The sequence below is a fragment of the Oncorhynchus mykiss genome, chromosome 26 (genome assembly GCF_013265735.2).
Source record: "Oncorhynchus mykiss isolate Arlee chromosome 26, USDA_OmykA_1.1, whole genome shotgun sequence".
NCBI lineage: Eukaryota > Metazoa > Chordata > Actinopteri > Salmoniformes > Salmonidae > Oncorhynchus > Oncorhynchus mykiss.
The window spans coordinates 17,311,495-17,334,848 of record NC_048590.1 but is presented as its reverse complement, the minus strand read 5'-3'; the positions used below and the strand labels follow the sequence as shown (position 1 = coordinate 17,334,848).

The 23,354-nt window shown below is 43.0% G+C and overlaps 1 protein-coding gene across 4 annotated transcripts in view; it reads right to left on the bottom strand.

Annotated features, from left to right (window-relative positions):
• The window catches only part of LOC110506316 (muscarinic acetylcholine receptor M4), a 165,275-nt gene that overhangs the window by 122,761 nt on the left and 19,160 nt on the right, over positions 1–23,354 (bottom strand). For 3 of the 4 annotated variants that reach the window (XM_036963976.1, XM_021585845.2, XM_021585846.2), the window contains 3 exons: positions 23,107–23,193; positions 6,838–6,918; positions 5,885–5,988 (listed from right to left, as the gene is read on the bottom strand). In XM_036963976.1, coding sequence (XP_036819871.1) covers positions 5,885–5,988; positions 6,838–6,918; positions 23,107–23,193 — 272 coding nt within the window. Of the gene's footprint in view, positions 1–5,884; positions 5,989–6,837; positions 6,919–7,563; positions 7,946–23,106; positions 23,194–23,354 lie in introns of those variants that run through there. The other variant, XM_036963977.1, reaches the window with a different exon arrangement.

Here is a 23,354-nt window from a genome sequence, read left to right as displayed (position 1 = left end):
TACTTGTCTCAACGCACCCTAGCGACTCCTTGTGGCGAACCGTGTGCTGACCCCGGTCGCCAGTTGAACGGTGTTTCCTCCCACACATTGGTGCGGCTGGGTTAAGCTGGTAGGTGTTAAGGAGCGCGGTTAGGCGGGTCATGTTTCAAGGGACACATGACTCGTTGGGGAGTTGCAGCGATGAGACGAGATCGAAATTGGGGAGAAAAAGGGGGATAAAATACAAACAAACAAAAATAAATAAATAATATGGTTGATTACTTCTCCTTGCTGTTCACCTGATAAGACATTTGTTTTGTGCTAACATATTATGGGTGCCGGTTTGCCTGGGCGGGTGTCCCTGAGAAAGAAAAGGTTGAAGACCCCTGCTCTAAAAAGTCTTGCTTTATTGCATCATGATGAAACATTGAGAATAAATTATACAGTCTAATAATATTGTAGATATTTTAGTGTTGTAATTTTAGAGAGTACAACTTGCTTACGTGTTTAGTGTAATAATGCAGACCCTTTGCACATAGAATTCAGCTGGGTACACTTCCTGGGATATGACACACTGCACAACGGAAAATCTGTTGCCCGTCTGCCAATGGAGAAATGAGTCCAAAAGCAGGAAACTGCCTAAATCCCTAATGTATTGAGCTTCATGCTGACAGCTGGAAACTTCCCCTTTTCATTGGTGAGTGCACATAACAAGCATTCAGTGGTGACATGCACAAAGTAGATGTCCCAACCGACTTGCCAAAACTATAGTTTGTGGAGTGGTTGAAAAATGAGTTTTAATGACTCCAACCTAAGTGTATGTAAACTTCCAACTTCAACTGTATTAATGACAGGCATGATGTTGGCAGGAACTAAAACCACTAGACTTTTCTGTCTGAGTGTCCATCAACCAAGCTCCAAGAGAGCTCCCATACTGGAGATAAAAGGTTGTCGCCCTCCCGTCTATAAAGAGAGACTACTGCATTACTGAGGCAGGACCCGCTAAGATATTCTAATACAGCCACTCATGCACTCAGTATCCCCAGCCGGGACGCTATGATTCAAACCACTTACAGTAACTAATCTTGTCTTTGTTATTTTGAAGAGCAAATACATTTGAAAAATGCAAATGACAAAAACTAAATGTTCTATGAAAATGTAAACAGTTTGGTTTACTCTTCATTAATGCATTTCAACAGGAAACTTCTAAGGCTCGGGTTTTCCATTGGGCTTTGGGGGATAGCCTATACACACAGATTTCTCGGAGGGCTAACAAAATGCAGGCATTACATATTCAACAGCTTTCCCAATACAAAATACATGGAGATGACAGTCAGACTTATCTTGATTTAACAGCGCCTGAGCCAACTGGGTGATGGTGTACTTCGAACAGGGATGGGCAACTTATGATGGGGCTGGGGGGGGGCCACAAAAAAAATCTGAACTCCCGATGAGGGGCCGCAGTGGTTCGCGGCTCTGCATACCAACATCCATACAGCAAAACATGCAATTCTACACATTTTGACATGGGGCGGAGATAAGATTTTGTTTTGAATATGATATCTGAGTGAGAGTGACCAACAAAATCTATGGGGGCCACCCCAGTCGGAAATTGGACCATTATTACTCGAAGTTTAGACAGCTGGCCGCTAGACGAACTTACCAATCAATAAAAAAAGATGTAGCTGAACATGGGCTTATTGAGTGAATATCAGTGACTGACATGTGCGAGAACCTGCTGATGCACAAACACATTTGGAAACTCTCAACCGTGGTGGTGAGGAATTCATCTGCAGGCCTACAAAAAAAGGGGGAGGGTCGCCAGTTTCCCATCCCTAACTTAGAGGCTTGGAGTAAAAGTGAGGGGGACATTGACATAGGATATTCAATTGCACAGCTAAAGAAAAGAACTTGAGCAGAAAAACAATTGAAGCAGTGATCAGGAAGAGATGTTGGAAATGAGGGAGCGGTACACTACACACATCCGTTTGGGACATACACATATGTACATATGTTACTCCTCAACATATGCCTTCAGTTACACATATTTACTTTCGCCAAGGAAGGTATCAAAGTAAAACATGAAGTGCTCTTTAACACATCTAAAGCTCAACTCTCCCAACCGGTAATCAGCATGGGAGCTGCCGCTGCATATTCCAAGGTACATGAGAATAAATGATGTGACGTATTCAAAGGGTGAACCTTCAAAAGGAGGGAACTGCTTTCTTCCATACATCGGCAAGGAAGTAGCCCCTTATACTAGTTAAGCTCAAGAGATTTAGTTTGGAGGAGAGGTGGATTTAGGATGGAGTGACTGAAGAGGAAAAAAAGGGCAGGGATAAGCTGGAAAGACAACAATGGAGGGTTGGAGGAGAGAGAAGAGGGGTGAAGTAGACACAGTGTGGGGGGGGAGGCAAACCCGAGTGAGAGAAAGTGACTGGTCAGAGACCGAAGGTGAAGGAGGTTATAGGGGACTGAAGCAGGGCAAAGTGACAAGAGAGTGACAAGCCCCTCTCGTCACAGCATGTCAGAGAGCTGGAGCGTCACACAATAAAATACACCTGGCACATCCTCTCTCCACTTGGCTGAACGGGTGATTTCCCTGAAGCTGATGTTTTTTGTTTGACGGTAGTCCCAAGACAAAGCCCAAGTGGGGGAAAAGGAACATTGGGTCCTTGCTGTTCAACTTCTGGGAAAGAGCTAACATGACCGACGGGCTGTCTTACGAGCTAGCTGCCTTAATTAATTAAGACTTCCTGTCTCACTGATACAGCATGCCTCCAGGTACTCTCAGTGCCACATCTGAACACGCACTTACAGACTGATACTAAATATTGAATTAAAACAGTATGGATTAAAGCACAAACCATTCTATATTGCATCAGACACATGCCAATGGTTTGACCTCTGGTTAATGTAGTGTACATTACTCAATGATGAGAATACAAGCTCTGGGCTAAATCCACTGCCCTATTGCTGACGACATTGCGCTTTTAATTTCTGGAAATATAAGAGCAGCCAAAAAATAGCGATCGCTAGACAGCTACCACCCGGTTACTCAACACTGCACCTTAGAGGCTGCTGCCCTTTATACATAGAATCACTGGTCACTATAATAATGGAACACCAGTCACTTTAATAATGTTTACATTTTGCTTTACTCATCTCATATGTATATACTGTATTCTATTCTACTGTATTTTAGTCAATGCCACTCCGACATTGCTCATCCTAATATTTTATATATTTCTTAATTCCATTATTTTACGTGTGCATTGTTCTGAATTGTTAGAAACCACTGCACTGTTGGAGCTAGGAACACACGCATTTCGCTACACCCACAATAACATCTGCTAAATATGTGTATGTGACCAATAAAATTGGATTTGACTTAGATGCCATTGGCCCTGTTGCCAACTCATCCATAAAACAAAATCTCACATTATCACAAAATGTAAGATTATATTGCAAAGTATCTGAACAATGGGACCTGGCAAAAGAAACAACAAATCCAGAATGTTTTTAGTCAACATCGCAAGTGGAATGATCCTTCATTGAAAAAAAAAATGGATAATGCACGACAAGATTAGCTTACGTGTGATTTAAAACACTGTATGTCCTCAATGGTTTTGAACGGCTCCCTTTATAATGCGTTCTGTTTTGACGTGAAACCCTTACTTCGCCATGGATTTGTCAAAAGGGAAGAACTTTCCCACAATAGGGAAAGAGATGCTAAAAAAACAACAGAGGCACTGAAATAGCAGCCACTGAGATAGAAGAGGACAGATCTGAAGTACTGCGCGTTATGCATTAAAAGCTGTACGGCTGAGGGCCTTTATGTAAGGGTGTCCTCAGTTCCAGCAAGTTCGATGTTGCTGGCATATCTGTGAACTGATATACAGTTCACAGATGCCTCAACCAACATGTCAATGCACAGAGGGGTGAAAAGCTGACATCTGCCACCAGCTCAGTCAAAAGTAGAAAACCCCAGAGGGGGACAAGGGAGATAGAGCAGAAATAAAAGTAGCTTCTCTATAGTCATGCAATACAATACAGTACTTGCTACTTGGTTAATATCATATCAGTCTCTGGCATCGAACATATGGTGTTAATAAAAGAAAGAAAGCTGGACAAAGATAGGAGATGGTAGATACTACTAAGTTCAGTTAATGTCCTTAGATAGAAATATGGATTTATGATGTATGATTTACTGGTACAATGAAAATAGTTGGGGAACTGAGACAAAATATTCTAAACGACCATGGTCTGTGTTCTATCCGATCATTTCTATTTGTGTGTGCTGCCTGAACCAACAACCCTCTCTGTCCACTCCATTATTGTCCTCCTCCACGGTCCTTCTCCACTGGGATTGGTCATTGCAGTGGGTTCACTCTGGGTTACAGAGTGAGCAGATAATATCACCCTGTCTGTTCCCTTCTCTCCTGACCGTTGGGGTGACAATGAGATGTCATCCCAGGTCACCTTCTCCATTTACAAATTCTCTTTCTGCTCAGACACTGATTGGCCACCAAGATGAGAAGGGACATAGCCTCGACCCGGTTTAGCTGCTCAACTGGGTCTTAAACTCTGAATGACGTGTGCACTGTACCTCAAGCCTTTATGCAAGTTTAAATTAAAATGCACTTTTTGGAATCACAAAAAAGGACACCTAAAAAGACTTCTAAAACCCCTAAAAGACAAAACCCTTCCATTGAAAAAAGATAACTAGTTATATAGCCAGTTATATAAATGCGCACCAGCATTATTTATTTTAGGAATGATTAAAGATTTGCATTTAGACCTCTTACATAAAGGCTCATATACAAGCATATGGTCATTACTGTCCTCTGCTGGTGAAAAAGCCTCGTTCTCAATTTTCACTACATTGTCACAGCAAAAACAAAAGAAGACTCGGCCATCTATGAACGAGCTATGCTGAACAGCTGTGGAAGGTCATTTAAACTTAAAACACTGTGTGCGCTGCTGTGGCATTTCAAGAGCAACATTACAAACCATCACCAACACAGGTGGCACAGCAATCAGCGTAGGAAGCAAATGGAGGGCTGGGCGGAGAACATCTCTCCTGACTCAACAGGCATAAAACCTGATGTAATTTCTCTGTTTATTAACTAGACGTCACACACACACACACACGTAAGAACTTTTCATTCAAGTTGAAAGGAAATGAATTGTAAAACATTTTGGTATGCGTAGGAGGTTTCAGCGGTGGGCAAGACACACACAATGACAGTGACACAGTACAATGAGAAACAACACCGTGCAGCCACAGCAGCACTCTCCTCTAATGTCTCACTGTGACTATCGGTCATTGTCAGCCAACGGAAGCAAAAGGTGAGTGGGACTATTTGGCTTGGTTTGACATGAGCTGTGAACGTGTTCTACCTTTGGGTATGAGGAGTCAGAAACCATTCATAATGCAAAAGCATGCTTGAGATGGGACTTCAGAGAAACTCATATTTTGACACACGAATCATGTCGGGGGGTGGGGGGGGTTGTTTGATAAGTTCGCTCTTTGGGGCTGGTGTGGGCGTTCCAGCATGTCTGCAAGAGTGTGGGCGGCAGGGGGAAAAAAAAGAGGTTCTGAAGCGCTCTCGTCGACGAATTCATTATCTGCAACGTCCACATCGATACCACTAGAGCATGTGGATTTTGTTCCAAAAGAGTGGGTGGAGAGCACAGGGCACTCATTACGCAGAGGCCCTCTTCGCAAACACTTACCTGTGCTGCTGAACTGCTCATCCATCCGAAAATGGTACATTGTGTGGGCAGCCAGGTCCTAAAGCACCAACGTGAACTGAAATATTACTGGAATGCCAGCTTTGCTAGCAGCCTAGTTTCCAAAACAGAAACACAAGATGAAAACACGAGGGATAACTCTGCCTACCTGCTAGGACCCTGTTGACAGAGGAATGGGTGGCCAGGCCAGGCTGGCCCCTCTCGTGGTGGAAGATGCCAGCATATGGCAGATACTCAGGCAGTAGGAACCTCCTTGAAGAAAGAGAGAAGCATCACGTTATATAGAAATCACACAACTGACAGAGTTTAATCTGGAGACAATCTCTGTCGCGTAATAGGGGACTAAAAAGCACAGGGAAGTTTTTAGAAAAGACTTACCCGACTTTACATTGTTGCACAAACTGATGAGGGTAGCCTAGTGGTTAGAGAGTTGGACTAGTAACCAAAAGGTTGCAAGATCGAATCCCCTGAGCTGACAAGGTAAAAATCTGTTGTTCTGCCCCTGAACAAGGCAGTTAACCCACTGTTCCTAGGCCGTCATTGAAAATAAGAATTTGTTTTTAACTGACTCGCCTAGTTAAATAAAGGTTTAAAAAATTATAATAAATAAATACAATTGTGCTGTATGATGTCCTAATGTTCACCACTGGTTTTGGATAGACCGATTCAAATCAAACTTTAGCAGAAGTTGGAGAATATGTCAAACATTTCCTGTATACTAATCCTCGGGACACAGAGTCCCGTTATGTCATTGGCTGATCATATCATTGGCCAAAAAACATCAATTAGAATATGAAGAGCCAATACGTATAATGTTTTCAGAGTCCAGGGGGACAAATGATGAGTTTGAATAGGTTGACTATTTCATGTTTTTATTTTTCTGTTTCTTTTCTTTGTTATGTATTTAGAGTATTTATTGTATGCTGTGTGATGCTGGTTTTTTTTTACATTTATTGTAGGGATGGTTTGTTTGCTCTGCATTGTGTGTATTCCATCAGGGAAACCAGTGGAATCACTTTAACGTGTTATCCCTTGGGTTGTACTCCGTGCATCTTTTCCCAATAAAACAATCAATAAATGAATCATATAAGGGCCACCCACCGGGGAACAAATCTGCCAAGCGAGGGGGCAGACATACGAGCATTGCGCGGAGCCCTGTGTCTGGCGCGATCACCGTTATCCCTGTGAAGACAGACAGACGGACAGAGAGGGAGATAACAGACAAACACATACAAAGAAAAATTAAAAGCCGCTTAACTGAGAGACCGTAGCTGGACTCACTATATAGTGCAGGCTCACTTAAAAGTTTGATGTTAGCCTAACTTATTATTGGCTTGAGCTTGAGACCCAGACCAAAGGGAGAAAGTTGCAGTACTACTTGTGATCATCCAGCAGCCTCAAAAAAAAAAAACAAGCAGCCAAACAGAAACTCCAGAGAAGATTCGCAAAAGTTTGAAAATGCTGCAACGCATAAAGATGGTTATTTATGGCTCCAATGTTTCTCCATTAACAGGTTTGAAAAAACTGCTTGTAAGTGGGGCCCTTTTCACAACACAGTATAATCCAGTCTGGACACATTCAAAGGAGGAAAAACAAAAGGCAAAATATTTCCAGGCCGAGGAGACACTGTATAGAATCGGGACGGCATGTAACCTAGCGGTTAAAGACCGGGTCAGTAGCCCGAAAGCTAGCTCGTTTAGATCCCTGAGCAGACTAGGTGAAAAATCTGTCGACGTGCCCTTGAGCAAGGCACGTAACCCTAATTGCTCCTGATAGTCGCTCTGAATAAGAGCATCTGCTAAAATGACTCCAATGTAAATATCTGACCTTGCAAAGGAAGACGGTGCCATTACAGGAACATTGGTTCCTGTCATTTATTCGCTGACCCCAGGAGGAATTAAATATGCATCATATTTCCATCAGAGTAGAGTATCAGCTGAGAGGACGCGGCCTCTTTGTGATCCACTGGACGTTTCACATTCAGAATTTGCTTTACACTTCTTGAAAACTGAGACAATGTGAAAAAGGACGCGAGAGAGAGGAAATCCGACGAACCCGGAGCCTCTGAAAGTACTCGAATCGGAAAGCAGTCCGGAAATAGACATGCTTTCATAAATATACATTTCAATAACTGATATGAAATGTGCCAAACACTCATATACCCTCAGCAATGAATTTCTAAGTCGGGCAGTCAGGTTGGCGGAATAATTCATGAACCAAATCGGTGAGGTCATATTTTGGCTTTGAAGATGCCCCATCTCACATCAGTCACCCAGAACTGCATTTTAATACCGGCAAATTGTTGTTTGCTCCAACTGCAATGATACTCTGTGGCTGACTGGTCGTATAACTTAATTGTATGTATGACGCTCAAGTCTAAAGTAAACCTATTTTGGTGGTCATGTTATAAATGTCCAGTACATAATGCAATAGTTAACTGGTCTAGGCGGACTTCATAAACTTGCAAACAGACTAGGGATGAAACGGTTACTGGTTTCACGATAAACCACGGTAAAATTCCCGACGGTTGATATTACCGTTTCAAATTTTCATTGTCATTAAAACTGTGTTCGATTACCGCGGTTTGAAAAACTCACGGTAAATACTGTCCAGCATCAACCAAAGTTAGCAACAGTCTGACGCAGGCGCCGTATGCAATGTGGGTTTTGTTTTGTGGGAAAACATGGCGGAAGGGAGTGACGACGCTCAGGAGACGGCGCTCAGGAGACTACTTAAACCGGACAAAGTAAATATGTTGACATTTTTACATTTTACATTTCATTTCAATTAACAAAGAATGCATCCATACGGGATGTTAGGCCAGCAGCACCTTATTTCTTTACGAAGGAGAGAACGGACATACAATCAGTGGTGTTCATTTGATTTGTTTGCATATTTTGTGTTATTTTAATGTCAACACCTGCACATTGGATTTGTTGACATATGGTTGTATTGCTCTTACATGCACATTGCTTTACTTGTGTTGCTTTTACATGCACATTTGATTTGCTTACTTGGAGGTTGTGTTCATTAAATCCTGCACTAGGGAAACTTTTAACTCTCATGGCCACCTGGTGCCATCTTTAATGTTAATGTTATTATTGTAATGTTTATGCACACAAAAAAATGATTTTCTGTTGCTCATTTTATTTGTTGTTTGTTGGTTTGCAATATACAACTTGGTGAAATGATTTCAGCGTGTGCATCAGTACTTTGAACATTTCCAGCACATTTTAACAATACCGCGATAATACTGATACCCGTGATAATTTTGGTCACTATAATCGTGATATGAAATGTTCATACCGTTTCACCTCTAAAACAGACTACAAACATAATGGGGACAAGGTACACCCGTAAGTAAATTGAAGAAATGTCCAGCCTGATTCTTCGCAAGCGTAAAAAACGAACTAATTTAGATGAATTCACAATTCCTTTAGGAAAGGAGATGAGAAGAAAGGAGAGTTTAGAAATGACCTAGTGATAACAGGCCACAGTGTCATCGGAGGTGTCCTTATTAAACCGCTGCTCTCTCCTCTCTCTTGGATCAGCATCTTATGAAACAGGTCAAGGGTTTGGAAGAGAATTAGGCTACAGCTCTAAAATGATTTCTTCAGTGCACCCCTTTAAAACGCCAAGCGTTGTCATTCTGTGCAGTTCTCAAGGGGAGCATAATCCTGATTCATCTATAGTCTGAGCCTGCTGCTGTGTATGTTTTCACAGCACTGTAATCTAGGTTTACTTTCACTGTTTGCTGGTTCCATTACAGCGAGTGAATTCTTAACATCATTCCAAAAGCGCCATAGGGTTTTTCTGGCTATAAAGGCCATATCTTTTCATTGTGCAACTGGCACATGACCAGTTTAAAGAAAAAGTGAAAGTCTGTCCTCAGTTATTCTACACGTTAAAATATTAGATTTTGTGAAAATCAAACAAAACACCTGTCAATTGTGTGTACTGTGTTACGAATGAATTGTTTTACAATTATTTTTTAAATCACCTGTAGCATCCTGCTCCAGAAAACCCCCGCTCAGACAGGGCTGGTCCCACCGGCGCAATAGAAAAAATTATAATCTTATAAAGCCAGCCGCGGTGCTTTATTGAGGAAAATGGACTGTTGCTATATTTTACTGTCACAATAGGGCTCCAGACTTCTCTGATTTTTTTCGTTCAATAGAGATCCATTTGCCTACGTAGGCTAATTCATTTGGGGCTAATTCGCCAAGTGGAAATCAAAACACATGAGCTATATAGCTAACTGTACATATTTCTCATAGCTAGCCGTGTAACTGCTCAATCTAACTGTAGATGGAATGTCCTAAAAACTTTCCAGCGGTACTAGCACGGACAGCAAAATGGCCAACGTTCACGAGGCTCCGCATCTCAAAGACTTACTGTACCGCAAACTTATTATTTTTTTTAAACGGTGCCAATCGCTCATTACTGAGAGTTGAGAAACGCCATACCCCCAGAAATCTGAGACCCCCCCCTCTCTCTTCAACTAACAACAGCGTTGTGTCTGTGATGCATGGAGCCATACCCCATACTGTTAATTGCACTCACTATGGCTGCAAAGTTTTCCGATCCACACCAATCATAAAACAATTGGCAAGCAGAAGCCTAAATCGAGAATGGGGGATAAGGGGATGTTGTCTTGTTATAATTCCCTGAATCCCACCAGGTTCAATTATGAACGAGAGGGTGGCAGCACATGTCTAATCTTGTCTGAAGAGAACAGACACTGTCTCTCGCACTGATGTGGAGCTGACGCCACACCATGCAATGACCCAGTTATAACTAGCAACATCGGACCGTTTACATGCTCCAGCTGGTTTCACGTAACTCTGAATCCAACCCAAAGGACAATAAAAGGCATTCTAAAATAGTTGATAGAGTGCCGAATAACTTAGTTGTTCATTCGGACAAACAGTTCTTATCGTTATAAATCATATGTCCTTAATTGCTGGAGAGGAACAGCACCAGGGGAATTCCTTTGACCTCATTCCCCAACCGATGCTACAGTACAAAGTCTGCAGAGGCCTGAGAAGACTGATGCCCTCAAATAAGTCCTGGGAGCATTGAATGTTACAAACCACTGACCCTGGAGTATCATGGTCCTGCAAGCAACACCATCTCCCAGCACCTTTTTTTTTTATAGCCAGGCCAGAGGCAATTAACATTTACATATTGAAAGAATAAAACCTAATCCATTAGAAAGATACATCACAAATTCAACCTTTGAGAGCCACGCATCAGGCATTCGATGTGCAAGTTATTTCAGTAGGAGTGTTTTGCTGCTGCTGCTTTGTTAGACAGTCATTATGCATCCCAGATCATACAGAGGGTGTGTGGAGGCATAATGGGGGGAATTCATTTCTCTCATCCATTGGCAATGGTGCCTCCCCTCTGGGGACAGAAAAGCTCAGCATCTTGCTATGGTATGGCTTCATGCAAATAATTCCATTAATAGTGCTCCTTGTGGAATAAATCCCAAAGCTCTTGACGATTATAGGATGTTTTATCATAATGTGTTCTGTAAATGTCTTCATGAACAAGTGTCAAGGGATGCAAAAAAAGCATTGGATGTTGTAGGTTGATGACGACTCACAAACTCCTCAAAGTCCACCTCGTTGTTCTCAACAGAGGGGTTGCTTCCTGGGCTATCCGAGGTGGACGAGAGAGGCCGCAGTCGGCTCTGGTAGCACAGTGATCGTTGGCGAATGCTGTCCCGCCGAGATAAGTACTGAATCATCCGCTGGGCGTAATACGCAGCAGGTGTGAACACAGCAAGGACACACTAGAGCTGCGGATGATTCAAATGGTGATCAGATAACCCAGGAGGAATAGACAATAGAAATCAGTCTCACTTTATTATCCCAGTCACATTTTTTTTTTTGTATGTACTGTGTAGATATGTATTCTTTTTTGAAGTGATAAATAAAAAAACACGCAAACCAAGCAGAAAGCAGTGCTTAATACCAGAAAAACCTGAAAAAACCCAAGACCATGTATTGTCAGAGCCCACAAATGGTAAAGATGGAGCAGGCTTCTTAAATTTTTTTTTAAAAAGTACATTTCCCTCTCTTTCATGCTTCAACTCTCAGGGCCATAGTTACAATGTGGTTCAATTACTGACTGATCCAAGTGGATAAGCCTTGAGCTGCACTCCGGTACCACAGCACGAAACCTACACAGGGAGGGCAGCTCAGAAGCTCACTGAACACAGAGTGCTCCCCATGTAAACAGAGCTGAATAAACAGTAAGCTGAGATCCAGTGAGTTACACCACATTGGAAGACTATAGACAAGGGATGGGGAAACTGATGGCCTATTTACCCTCTGAACTGCACATATATAATCCATGTCTCAAGGCTTAAAAATAATCATATTTAACCGGTCTCCTCCCCTTCATCTACACTGATTAAAGTGGATTTAACATCAAGTGATTCACCTGGTGAGTCTATGACATATTCCTAATGTTTTGTACACTTAGTGTATATTTCTGCAATTAAAGCATTCTTGACCGGTTTTTTTTATACAATGAACAAAAAATATATAAATGCAACATGTAAAATGTTGGTCCCAAGTTTCATGAGCAGAAATAAAAGATACATTTTCCATACGCACAAAAAGCTTATTTCTCACAAATTCTACTGGGGACAAAAGGCCACTTTAAAATTGTGTAGTTATGCCACAGATGTCTCAAGTTGAGGGAGTGTGCAATTGGGGCATGCTGACTGCAGGAATGTCCACCAGAGCTGTTGCTGGAGAATTTAATGTTAACGTTAATTTCTCTACCATAAGCTACCTCCAAGATTGTTTTAGAGAATTTGGCAGTACGTCCAACCGGCCTCACAACCGCAGACCACATGTAACCACGCCAGCCAGGGACCTTTCACCTGCAGAATCATCACCCGGACAGCTGATGAAACTGTGTTTGCACAGTGTTTGCACAACCGAACAATTTCTGCACAAATTGTCAGAAACCATCTCAGGGAAGCTCATCTGCGTGCTCGTCGTCCTCACCAGGGCCTTGACCAGACTGCACTTCAGCGTCATAACCGACTTCAGTGGGCAAATGTTCACCTTCGATGGCCACTGGCACGCTGGAGTGTGCTTGATGGGTGAAACCAGTTTCAACTGTACCGGGCAGACGGCAGATGGCGACATGGCGGTGTGGGTGATCGGTTTGCTGATATCAACGTTGTGAACAAGAACAGAGTGCCCCATGTTGGTGGTGGGGTTATGGTATGGGCAGGCATAAGCTACGGACAAAGAACATAATTGCATTTTATCAATGGCAATTTAAAATGCACAGAGATACCATGATGAGATTGATGAGATTTGTTGTGCCATTCGTCTGCCGCCATCACCTCATGTTTCAGCATAATGCACGGTCACATGTCGCAAGGATCTGTACAGAATTCCTAGAAGCTGAAAATTATCCAGTTCTTCCATGGCATGTTTGGGATGCTCTGGATCGACGTGTACGACCACGTGTTCGAGTTCCAGACAATATCCAGCAACTTCGCACAGCCATTGAAGAGTCCACAAGTCCACAATCATCTCCTTAGTTTTGTTGACGTTGAGTGTGAGGTTATTTTCCTGACACCACACTCCGAGGGCCCTCACCTCCTCCCTGTAGGCAGTCTCGTCGTTGTTGGTAATCAAGCCTACCACTGTTGTGTCGTCCGCAAACTTGATGATTGAGTTGGAGGCGTGTGTGACCACGCAGTCGTGGGTGAACAGGGAGTACAGGAGAGGGCTCAGAACGCACCCTTGTGGGGCCCCAGTGTTGAGGATCAGCGGGGTGGAGATGTTGTTGCCTACCCTCACCACCTGGGGGAGGCCCGTCAGGAAGTCCAGTACCCAGTTGCACAGGGCGGGGTCGAGACCCAGGGTCTCGAGCTTGGTGACGAGCTTGGAGGGTACTATGGTGTTGAATGCCGAGCTGTAGTCGAGTTCTCACATAGGTATTCCTCTTGTCCAGATGGGTTAGGGCAGTGTGCAGTGTGGTTGAGATTGCATTGTCTGTGGACCTATTTGGGCGGTAAGCAAATTGGAGTGGGTCTAGGGTGGAGGTGATATGGTCCTTGACTAGTCTCTCAAAGCACTTCATGATGACGGAAGTGAGTGCTTCGGGGCGGTAGTCGTTTAGCTCAGTTACCTTAGATTTATTGGGAACAGGAACAATGGTGGCCCTCTTGAAGCATGTGGGAACAGCAGACTGGTATAGGGATTGATTGAATATGTCCGTAAACACACCGGCCAGCTGGTCTGCGCATGCTCTGAGGGCGCGGCTGGGAATGCCGTCTGGGCCTGCAGCCTTGCGAGGTTTAACACGTTTAAAATGTCTTACTCACCTCGGCTGCAGTGAAGGAGAGTCTGCATGTTTTCGTTGCAGGCCGTGTCAGTGGCACTGTATTGTCCTCAAAGCGGGCAAAAAAGTTATTTAGTCTGCCTGGGAGCAGGACATCCTGGTCCGTGACTGGGCTGGATTTCTTCTTGTAGTCCGTGATTGACTGTAGACCCTGCCACATGCCTCTTGTGTCTGAGCCGTTGAATTGAGATTCTACTTTGTCTCTGTACTGACGCTTAGCTTGTTTGATAGCCTTGCGGAGGGAATAGCTGCACTGTTTGTATTCGGTCATGTTATCAGTCACCTTGCCCTGATTAAAAGCAGTGGTTCGCGCTTTCAGTTTCACGCGAATGCTGCCATCAATCCACGGTTTCTGGTTAGGGAATGTTTTAATCGTTGCTATGGGAACGACATCTTCAACGCACGTTCTAATGAACTCGCACACCGAATCAGCGTATTCGTCAATATTGTTATCTGACGCAATACGAAACATGTCCCAGTCCACGTGATGGAAGCAGTCTTGGAGTGTGGAGTCAGCTTGGTCGGACCAGCGTTGGACAGACCTCAGCGTGGGAGCCTCTTGTTTTAGTTTCTGTCTGTAGGCAGGGATCAACAAAATGGAGTCGTGGTCAGCTTTTCCGAAAGGAGGGCGGGGCAGGGCCTTATATGCGTCGCGGAAGTTAGAGTAACAATGGCTGCACCGCCTCCGATAGCGTCTCTCCAGTGAGCCATGTTTCCGTGACGCAAATAACGTTACAGTCTCTGATGTCCCTCTGGAATGCTACCCTTGCTCGGATTTCATCAACCTTGTTGTCAAGAGACTGGACATTGGCGAGAAGAATGCTAGGGAGTGGTGCACGATGTGCCCGTCTCCGGAGTCTGACCAGAAGACCGCCTCGTTTCCCTCTTTTTCGGAGTCGTTTTTTTGGGTCGCTGCATGGGATCCATTCCGTTGTCCTGGGTGAAAGGCAGAACACAGGATCCGCGTCGCGAAAAACATATTCTTGGTCGTACTGATGGTGAGTTGACGCTGATCTTATATTCAGTAGTTCTTCTCGACTGTATGTAATGAAACCTAAGATGACCTGGTGTACTAATGTAAGAAATAACACGTAAAAAAACAATTGATTTGATTTGAAGAGGAGTGGGCCAACATTCCACAGGCCACAATCAGCAGCCTGATCAACTCTATGCGAAGGAGATGTGTCACGCTGCATGAGGCAAATGGTGGTCACACCAGATACTGACTGTTTTTCTGATCCACGCCCCTACCTTTTTTTAAATTAAGGTATACAGATGCATGTATGTATTCCCAGTCATGTGAAATCCATAGATTAGGGCCTACTGAATGTATTTAAATAGACTGATTTTCTTATATAAACTGTAACTCAGTAAAAAAAAAATTAAATTGCATTTACATTTTTGTTCAATGTAAATACTAAACTATAAATTGTCTTCATCAGGCTTCGCTGAGCTGAGAACATTGTGAAGAAATTGTTTTAGAATCTGAAAGCGTCTATGGAATATCTACAGCCTAGTCGGAGTACCCAGTAAGAGGAAAATGGATGTTAGATACTGTAAATAGCCTCAACTGGGCTGGGGCCACAGACTAGAGTATTTAGATTGAAGCCAATGTGTTGGTTTGAGTAAACAAAGCTCAAGAGTCAGAAGAGGTGAAGGCAAAGACATAGCTAAATCAGTAAAGTAAATATGTTACTTTGTGCTGCTGACGGCAGACAAGGAGGTCTGGGACAGTCAATGTTGACTCTCCACAAACATAAATAGACAAATCCATCCAAATGACATAACTAGGAGAAGATTAGGGTTTAGGGTTTTTCAAAACCAAGACCCATCCTTGCAATTATCACAAGTCAAGTTGTGTGCACACCTCAGTCTAGCTTTCCCATTGATTGTTTTACAAGGGCTCAAGGAGCTTGCAATACTTCGATATTAAGATCATGTTTTTTGAAGTTATATTGTAGCCTGATATGCAATCCCTGCATAGCTGTTCATGTCACAAATGAGTTTATCTGCCTGCACAATTACTTGAACAGCTGGAAAATCCTGAGTAACATTAATCAAAAAGTTATTGCATGGACATTCAATCATGTAACCAATATGCCCAGAGGGTCAGCAATTGGATTTACAATGCAAAATACTGGATTGGAAACTAAAACAAGTACGGGGAAATAAATCAACACCTGGCAAGTATTAAAAGTGATCCTAAACTGACTCTACTAATGAGTTTGCCACATCTGCCATCAATTCCACTGAAGCTTTATGAATCTGACGTGACAGGGGTCAAACCTTTTCACAATGGTCAAACTAAATGGAGGCAGGTTCCATTACAGGACAACATCTTTCGATAACTGGATATCCTAGAAACAAAATCCTAAATCTCAACTCTGGAGTTTAGAATGCGCTGGGAAGAGAAGGTAGGAGGGTGCATCGTGTTCTTTTCTATGGAAGGTCCAGCACACCAGAGGTGAGAAGGAGCAGCAGTGGACATGAATATCTATGAGTTCTGCCCACGAGGAAACACCATCAAAGACACTGTCAAGCTCTGAAACAGGTTAACAACAGAGATGATCAGATTATGGACGCTACCTACTCTTAACGTAGTTCTTTCCTGGCTAAAAGCAATACAGGCAAATTACAAATGACAAGGCACCTACAAAGTTCCACTAGCTTTCTCACAATGTTCAATGGAAATTAATTGAGTAATTCCATAGAAAAGGCTTTCTAGGAACTGGTCATATAAAGACCCATTTTCACCTCAGATACTCAAATCAAATTGTATTTGTCACATGCGGCGAATACAACATGTATAGATAGATATTATTGTGAAATGATTACTTAACTCTATTTTCTTAAAACTGCTTTGCTGGTTAAGAAAATATTTGATAAATAAACTACAGTAAAAAAAAAAAAGTTAAAAAAAACAACAAATAACAATAATGGGGGGTACCAGTACCAAGTCAATGTGCGGGGGTACAGGTTAGTCAAGGTAATTTGTACATGTAGGGAGGGGTAAAGTGATTATGCATAGATAATAAACAGCGAGTAGCAGCGATCTGGGGTCCCATGCTAAATCGGTCTCCTGAGGAGGAAAAGGGGTCCACATCACCAAACACAACATGGCTAAATGGCCTTCGTCACGACTTTCTTGGTGTGTTTGGTGATGTGGACACCAAGGAACTTGAAACTCTAGACCTGCTCCACTACAGCCCCGTCGATGAGAATGGGCCATTTAGCCATGTTACCTTCGCTTTCTTGGGCACAGGGACTATGGTGGTCTGCTTGAAACATGTAGGTAATTACAGACAGAGAGGTTGAAAAATGTCAGTGAAAACACATGCGCGGACCAACTGGCAAGTACATGTCTTGGTAATCCGTCTGGCCCCTTGTGAATGTTGACCTGATTAAAGATCTTGCTCATATTGGCTACGGAGAGCGTGATCACACAGTTGTCCGGAACAGTTGCAGCTCTCATACATGCTTCAGTGTTGCTTGCCTCGACGCAAGCATAAAAAGGCATTTAGCCCATCTGGTAGGCTCGCGTCACTGGACAGTTCGCGGCTGGGTTTCCCTTTGTATTCCCTAATAGTTTGCAAGCCCTACCATATCCGATGAGTGTCAGAGCCGGTGTAGTTGATTCAATCTTAGTCCTGTATTGACGCTTTGCCTGTTTGATGGTTTGTCTGAGGGAATAGCGGGATTTCTTATAAGCGTCCGGATTAGTGTCCCGCTCTTTGAAAGTGGCAGCTCTAGCCTTTAGCTTGGTGCGGATGTTGCCTGTAATCCATGGCTTCTGGTTGGGATATGTACGTACGGTCACTGTGGGGACGATGTCAGCGATGCACTTATTGATGAATCCCGGAACATATTCCAGTCTGTGCTAGCAAAACAGTCCTCTAGTATAGCATCTGCTTCATCTGACCACTTCCGTATTGAGCGAGTCACTGGTACTTCCTGCTTTAGTTTTTGCTTGTAAGCAGCAATCAGGAGGATAGAATTATGGTCAGATCTTACAAATGGAGGGAGAACTTTATATGTGTCTCTGTGTGTAGAGTAAAATTGTCTAGAGTTGTTTTCCCTCTGGTTGCATATTTAACAGGCTGTTAGAAATGAGGTAAATTGGATTTAAGTTTACCTGCAATAAAGTCCCCGGCCACTAGAAGTGCATCTTTTGGATGAGTATTTTCTTGTTTGCTTATGGCCTTATTCAGCTCGTTGAGTGCGGTCTTAGTGTCAGCGTCGGTTTGTGGTGGTAAATAGACGGCTACGAATAATATAGATGAGAACTCTCTTGGTAGATAGTGTGGTCTACAGCTTATCATGGGGTACTCTACCTCAGGCGAGCAATACCTCGAGACTACCTTAATAATAATCACGCACCAGCTGTTATTGACATAGACACACACCCCCATCCCTCGTCTTACCGGACGTTGCTGTTCTGTCCTGCCGATGCACGGAAAACCCAGGCAGCTGTATATTATCCGTGTCATCTTTCAGCCATGACTCGGTGAAACATAAGATATTACAGTTTAATGTCCCGTTGGTAGGATAGTCTCGAACGGAACTCATGCAGTTTATTGTCCAGTGATAGCACGTTGGCCAATCGAAGGGATGTAGAGGCGGGTTACCCACTCGTTGACGAATTCTCACAAGGTACCCTGATCTCCACCCCCTGTATTTCCTTATTTTCTTAATGCGAATGAAGGGGATTTGGGACATATCTGGGAGCAGCATTATAATGAGACACACGCATTAAATGAAAAATCTTCATTCAGTTCAAGGTGTGTAATCGCTTTTCTGATATCCAGACGCTCTTTTCGGTCATAAGAGCCGGGAGTAGCAACATTAAGTACAAAATAAGTTGCAAACAAAGCAATTGGTTAGGAGCCCGTAAAACGGCAACAAAAAACAGCGGTCTCAATGCATTGTATTGGATGGTTGCCAGCATGTAAGAAAATGTTCATGGTCAGAACATATAGGAAATGTTTTCAAGTGGGAACTATACGTAACTGTTACTCTTGCAGATAGGCCTAGGCTACTTCTTACTCTTAAATGTTTGATGATATTAAAATGGAAGAGGAACTAGATTTGGATTTTAAAATTAGAAAATCTTTAACGGATTCTTACATTCAGTCTACACGCCTTTTAACTTTAGGGAAATTCTGATTGTTGGCTGAGGAACTCTTTACTGAGAAATGTGGTTGTTTTTTTATGATTGCATTTTGTATTTTCTATGCTCCTATGATTGTGTAACTGTTTGTCATGCACGTTGGTTTTAATAGGACTCCGCCCTTTCCTAAATAAAGCTTAAATGTCAGGGAGAGAATAACGAGGTGGGAGGGAAGTGTCGGTGCTATCCTAACCACTTGAAAGGGTGTTACGCCTTCATTATCACAGGTCAAAGAAAATGACGACAGAGAGTGAGGAGCCAATTGTCAAGTGTCCACTCTCTCCCAAAAGTTGGTTGTACTGATCATTATGTCCCTGCTCTGGGCCACACATTGATTTTCAATATTGCACCTTGGTTACTAAGCAGAGCAGCTCTGTCCCTAGATGAATGTGTTTTTATTGAGGACTAGGCCTTACTCTCAACCTCACAAGATCACCACCTCGGCGCTCTGCTGACAGTCAATCCCAGACACTAAATTGAGAATCTCCAGGCTCAGTGCAATTCATCACTCTTCAGCAAGACAGTGTTAGAAAGGCAGGAAACAGATAGATAGTGATAACGTCACCACTTCACTCAGAGGTCCAGGAAACATGTTGTCTAGGCCTGCAATGTATAAATATGTATTACCATGAAAAGACCATGTTCTATTTCCATTTACAGTGCAATCGGAAAGTATTCAGACCCTTTGACTTGTTCCACATTTTGTTTCGTTACAGCCTTATTCTAAAATGAATTTTAAAAAACATTTTAAATAATCATACATTTAGACACAATACCCCATAATAACAAAGTGAAATTTAGTGCATCCTGTTTCCATTCAACATCCTTGAGATGTTTCAACAACTTGATTGGAGTCCACCTGTGGTAAATTCAATTGATTGGACATGATTTGGAAAGGCACACAAATCACATTTTATTGGTCACATGCACACGGTTAGCAGATGTTATTGCGAGTGTAGCGAAATGCTTGTGCTTCTAGTTCCAACAGTGCTGAAAATATAAAAATATCTAACAAGTACTATCTAACAATTCCACAACAGATACCTAATACACACAAATCTAAGTAAAGGAATGGAATAAGAATATATAAATATCAATATATGGTTGAACAATGACAGAGTGGCATACTTTAAGATGCAATAGATAGTATAGAATACAGTATATACATATGAGATGAGTAATACAAGATATGTAAACATTATTAAAGTGGCATTATTAAAGTGACTAGTGATCCATTTATTAAAGTGGCCAATGATTTAAAGTCTGTATGTAGGCAGTAGCCTCTGTGCTAGTGATGGCTTTTTAACAGTCTGATGGCCTTGAGATAGCTGTTTTTCAGTCTCTCAGTGCCAGCTTTGATGCACCTGACTGACCACGCCTTCCCCTCTGCTGTTTCCTGAAGTCCACGATCATCTCTTTTGTTTTGTTGACGTTGAGTGAATGGTTATTTTCCTGACATCACACTCCGAGAGCCCTCACCTCCTCCCTTTAGGCTGTCTCGTCGTTGTTGGTAATCAAGCCTACTACTGTTGTGTCGTTGGGAAACTTGATGATTGAGTTTGAGGTGTGCTTGGGTGAACAGGGAGTGCAGGAGGGGGCTGAGCACCCACCCTTGTAGGGCCCCAGTGTTGAGGATCAGCGAAGTGGAGATGTTATTTCCTACCTTCACCACTTGGGAGCGGCCCATCAGGAAGTTCTGGACCCAATTGCACAGGGTGGGGTTGAGACCCAGGGTACTAATGCTTGGAGGGTACTAATGCTGAGCTGTCGTCAATGAACAGCATTCTTACATAGGTATTCCTCTTGTCCAGAAGGGAGAGGGCAGTGTGCAGTGTGATGGCGATTGCACACCTGTCTATATAAAAGGTCCCACAGTTGACAGTACATGTCAGAGCAAAAACCAAGCCATGAGGTCGAAGGAATTGTCCGTAGAGCTCTGAGACAGGATTGTGTTGAGGCACAGATCTGGGGAAGGGTACCAAAAAATGTCAGCAGCATTGAAGGTCCCCAAGAAGAAAGTGGCCTCCATAATTTTTAAATAGAAGAAGTTTGAAAGCACCAAAACTCTTCTTAGAGCTGGCCGCCCGGCCAACCTGAGCAGTAGGGGTAGAAGGGAATTGGTCAGGGATGTGATAAAGAACACGAAGGTCACTGACAGAGCTCCAGAGTTCCTCTGTGGAGATTGCAGAACTTTCCAGAAGGACAACCATCTCTGTAGCACTCCACCAATCAGGCCTTTATGGTAGAGTGGCCAGACGGAAGCCACTCCTCATTAAAAAGGCACATGACAGCTCGCTTGGAGTTTGTCAAATGGCCCCTAAAGGACGCTCAGACCATGAGAAACAAGATTCTCTGGTCTGATGAAACCAAGATTGAATTATTTGGCCTGAATGCCAAGCGTCACGTCTGGAGGAAACCAGGCAACATCCCTACGGTGAAGCATGGTGGTGGCAGCATCATGCTGTGGGAATGTTTTTCAGCGGACGGGACTGGGAGACTAGTCAGGATTGAGGGAAAGATAAACGGAGCAAAGTACAGAGAGATCCTTGATGAAAACCTACTCCAGAGCGCTCAGGACCTCAGACTGGGGCGAAGGTTCACCTTCCAACAGGACAACAACCCTAAGCACACAGCCAAGTAACCCAGGAGTGGCTTCGGGACAAGTCTCTGAATGTCCTTGAACCCGATCGAACACCTTTAGAGAGACCTGTAAAAATCAGTGCAAAAAGCTATGCAACGCTCCCAATCCAACCTGACAGAGTTTGAGAGGATCTGCAGAGAAGAATGGGGAAAAACTCCCCAAATACAGGTGTGCCAAGCTTGTAGCGTCTTACCCAAGAAGACTCAAGGCTGTAATAGCTGCCAAAGGTGCTTCAACAAAGCACTGAGTAAAGGGTCTGAATACTTATGCAAATGTGATATTTCAGTTTTATAGTTTTAATACATTTGCAAAACTTGCTATCACATACTGTTGCCCGAGAACCACACAGAGACAAGTGTGCACAGGTTGGTGAAATGGTAGTCCCGCGTAGCCATTCCTCCAAAAACCTTGTCATGCCTTCTTTGGAGGTCTGAAGAATTTTGTATTAGCCAAAACAATTTGAATGGTCCGCTGGCTTCCAGCGGCTACATTTTTGTTTCATGTTACATTACAAGAACCCTCCCCCACATGACTGTTGAAGGAGTACTGCGTCTTAAGATCCGCCCAAGCAAGGCATTTGATTGGTTTTAGACCAGGTCTCCATCCCCTTTTAGCTAATTTAGGCCAGACTTCACCAGGCTTCCGGATTAGGGAAGCCTAGCTCTCTACGAGGCTAGTGAAATGATGTTTACATTGGAAACCTTTGCCATTTGTTTGCACCTGTTCGAGCACTACACCGAGGTCCTAAGGGCCGAACTGAAAATGTCTCATACTTCCTTGCCATCAAAATTTGCCATAAATTGTGCTCTATCCATTGTTTTTGAAATTGTCGATACACACTGTGTCTCCCTTATGTGTTCGGTGATTGTTAGACAGAGGACAGAGTGAAGAGACTGTATAAATGTAGGTCCAATATAATTTCTGCAGAGTTTCAATTTGGTTTTAGTCATGTAATTGTATTTACTTATTTTTACTCAAACCACCCGAGGGAACTGTATGTTTGACACCCCTGTGTTTGAGCAACCAATGTGTTTGATTTATTGAAGTGGCTATTTATTGTTGGTTCTTGAAAAGAATGCTACATGCTAATCTAGTATGCTGGGCTGATTTTTTAAAATATTCTCATTAATTACATATTACAAGTAAATCATCAATAGCCCTGACCACATGCCACAAGACTCACCTGGCAGGATCTGGATAAATGGGATGGTCCCAGGAGCCAGATATGTCATACCGAGACGGCGACATATTAGATGACTCCAAAAGTCTCCTATGAAAGAGAAATAGAGGAAAAGGGATGGTTAGATGTGCATTTCCACTAAGGAAAGCACCACAAACAAAGTTATTGTACATGTAGTTGTTTAATGATCAGCCCATATCATTTCCATATTCATTATCACCAACTAGTCTAAACCGCTTTCCAATGGAAAA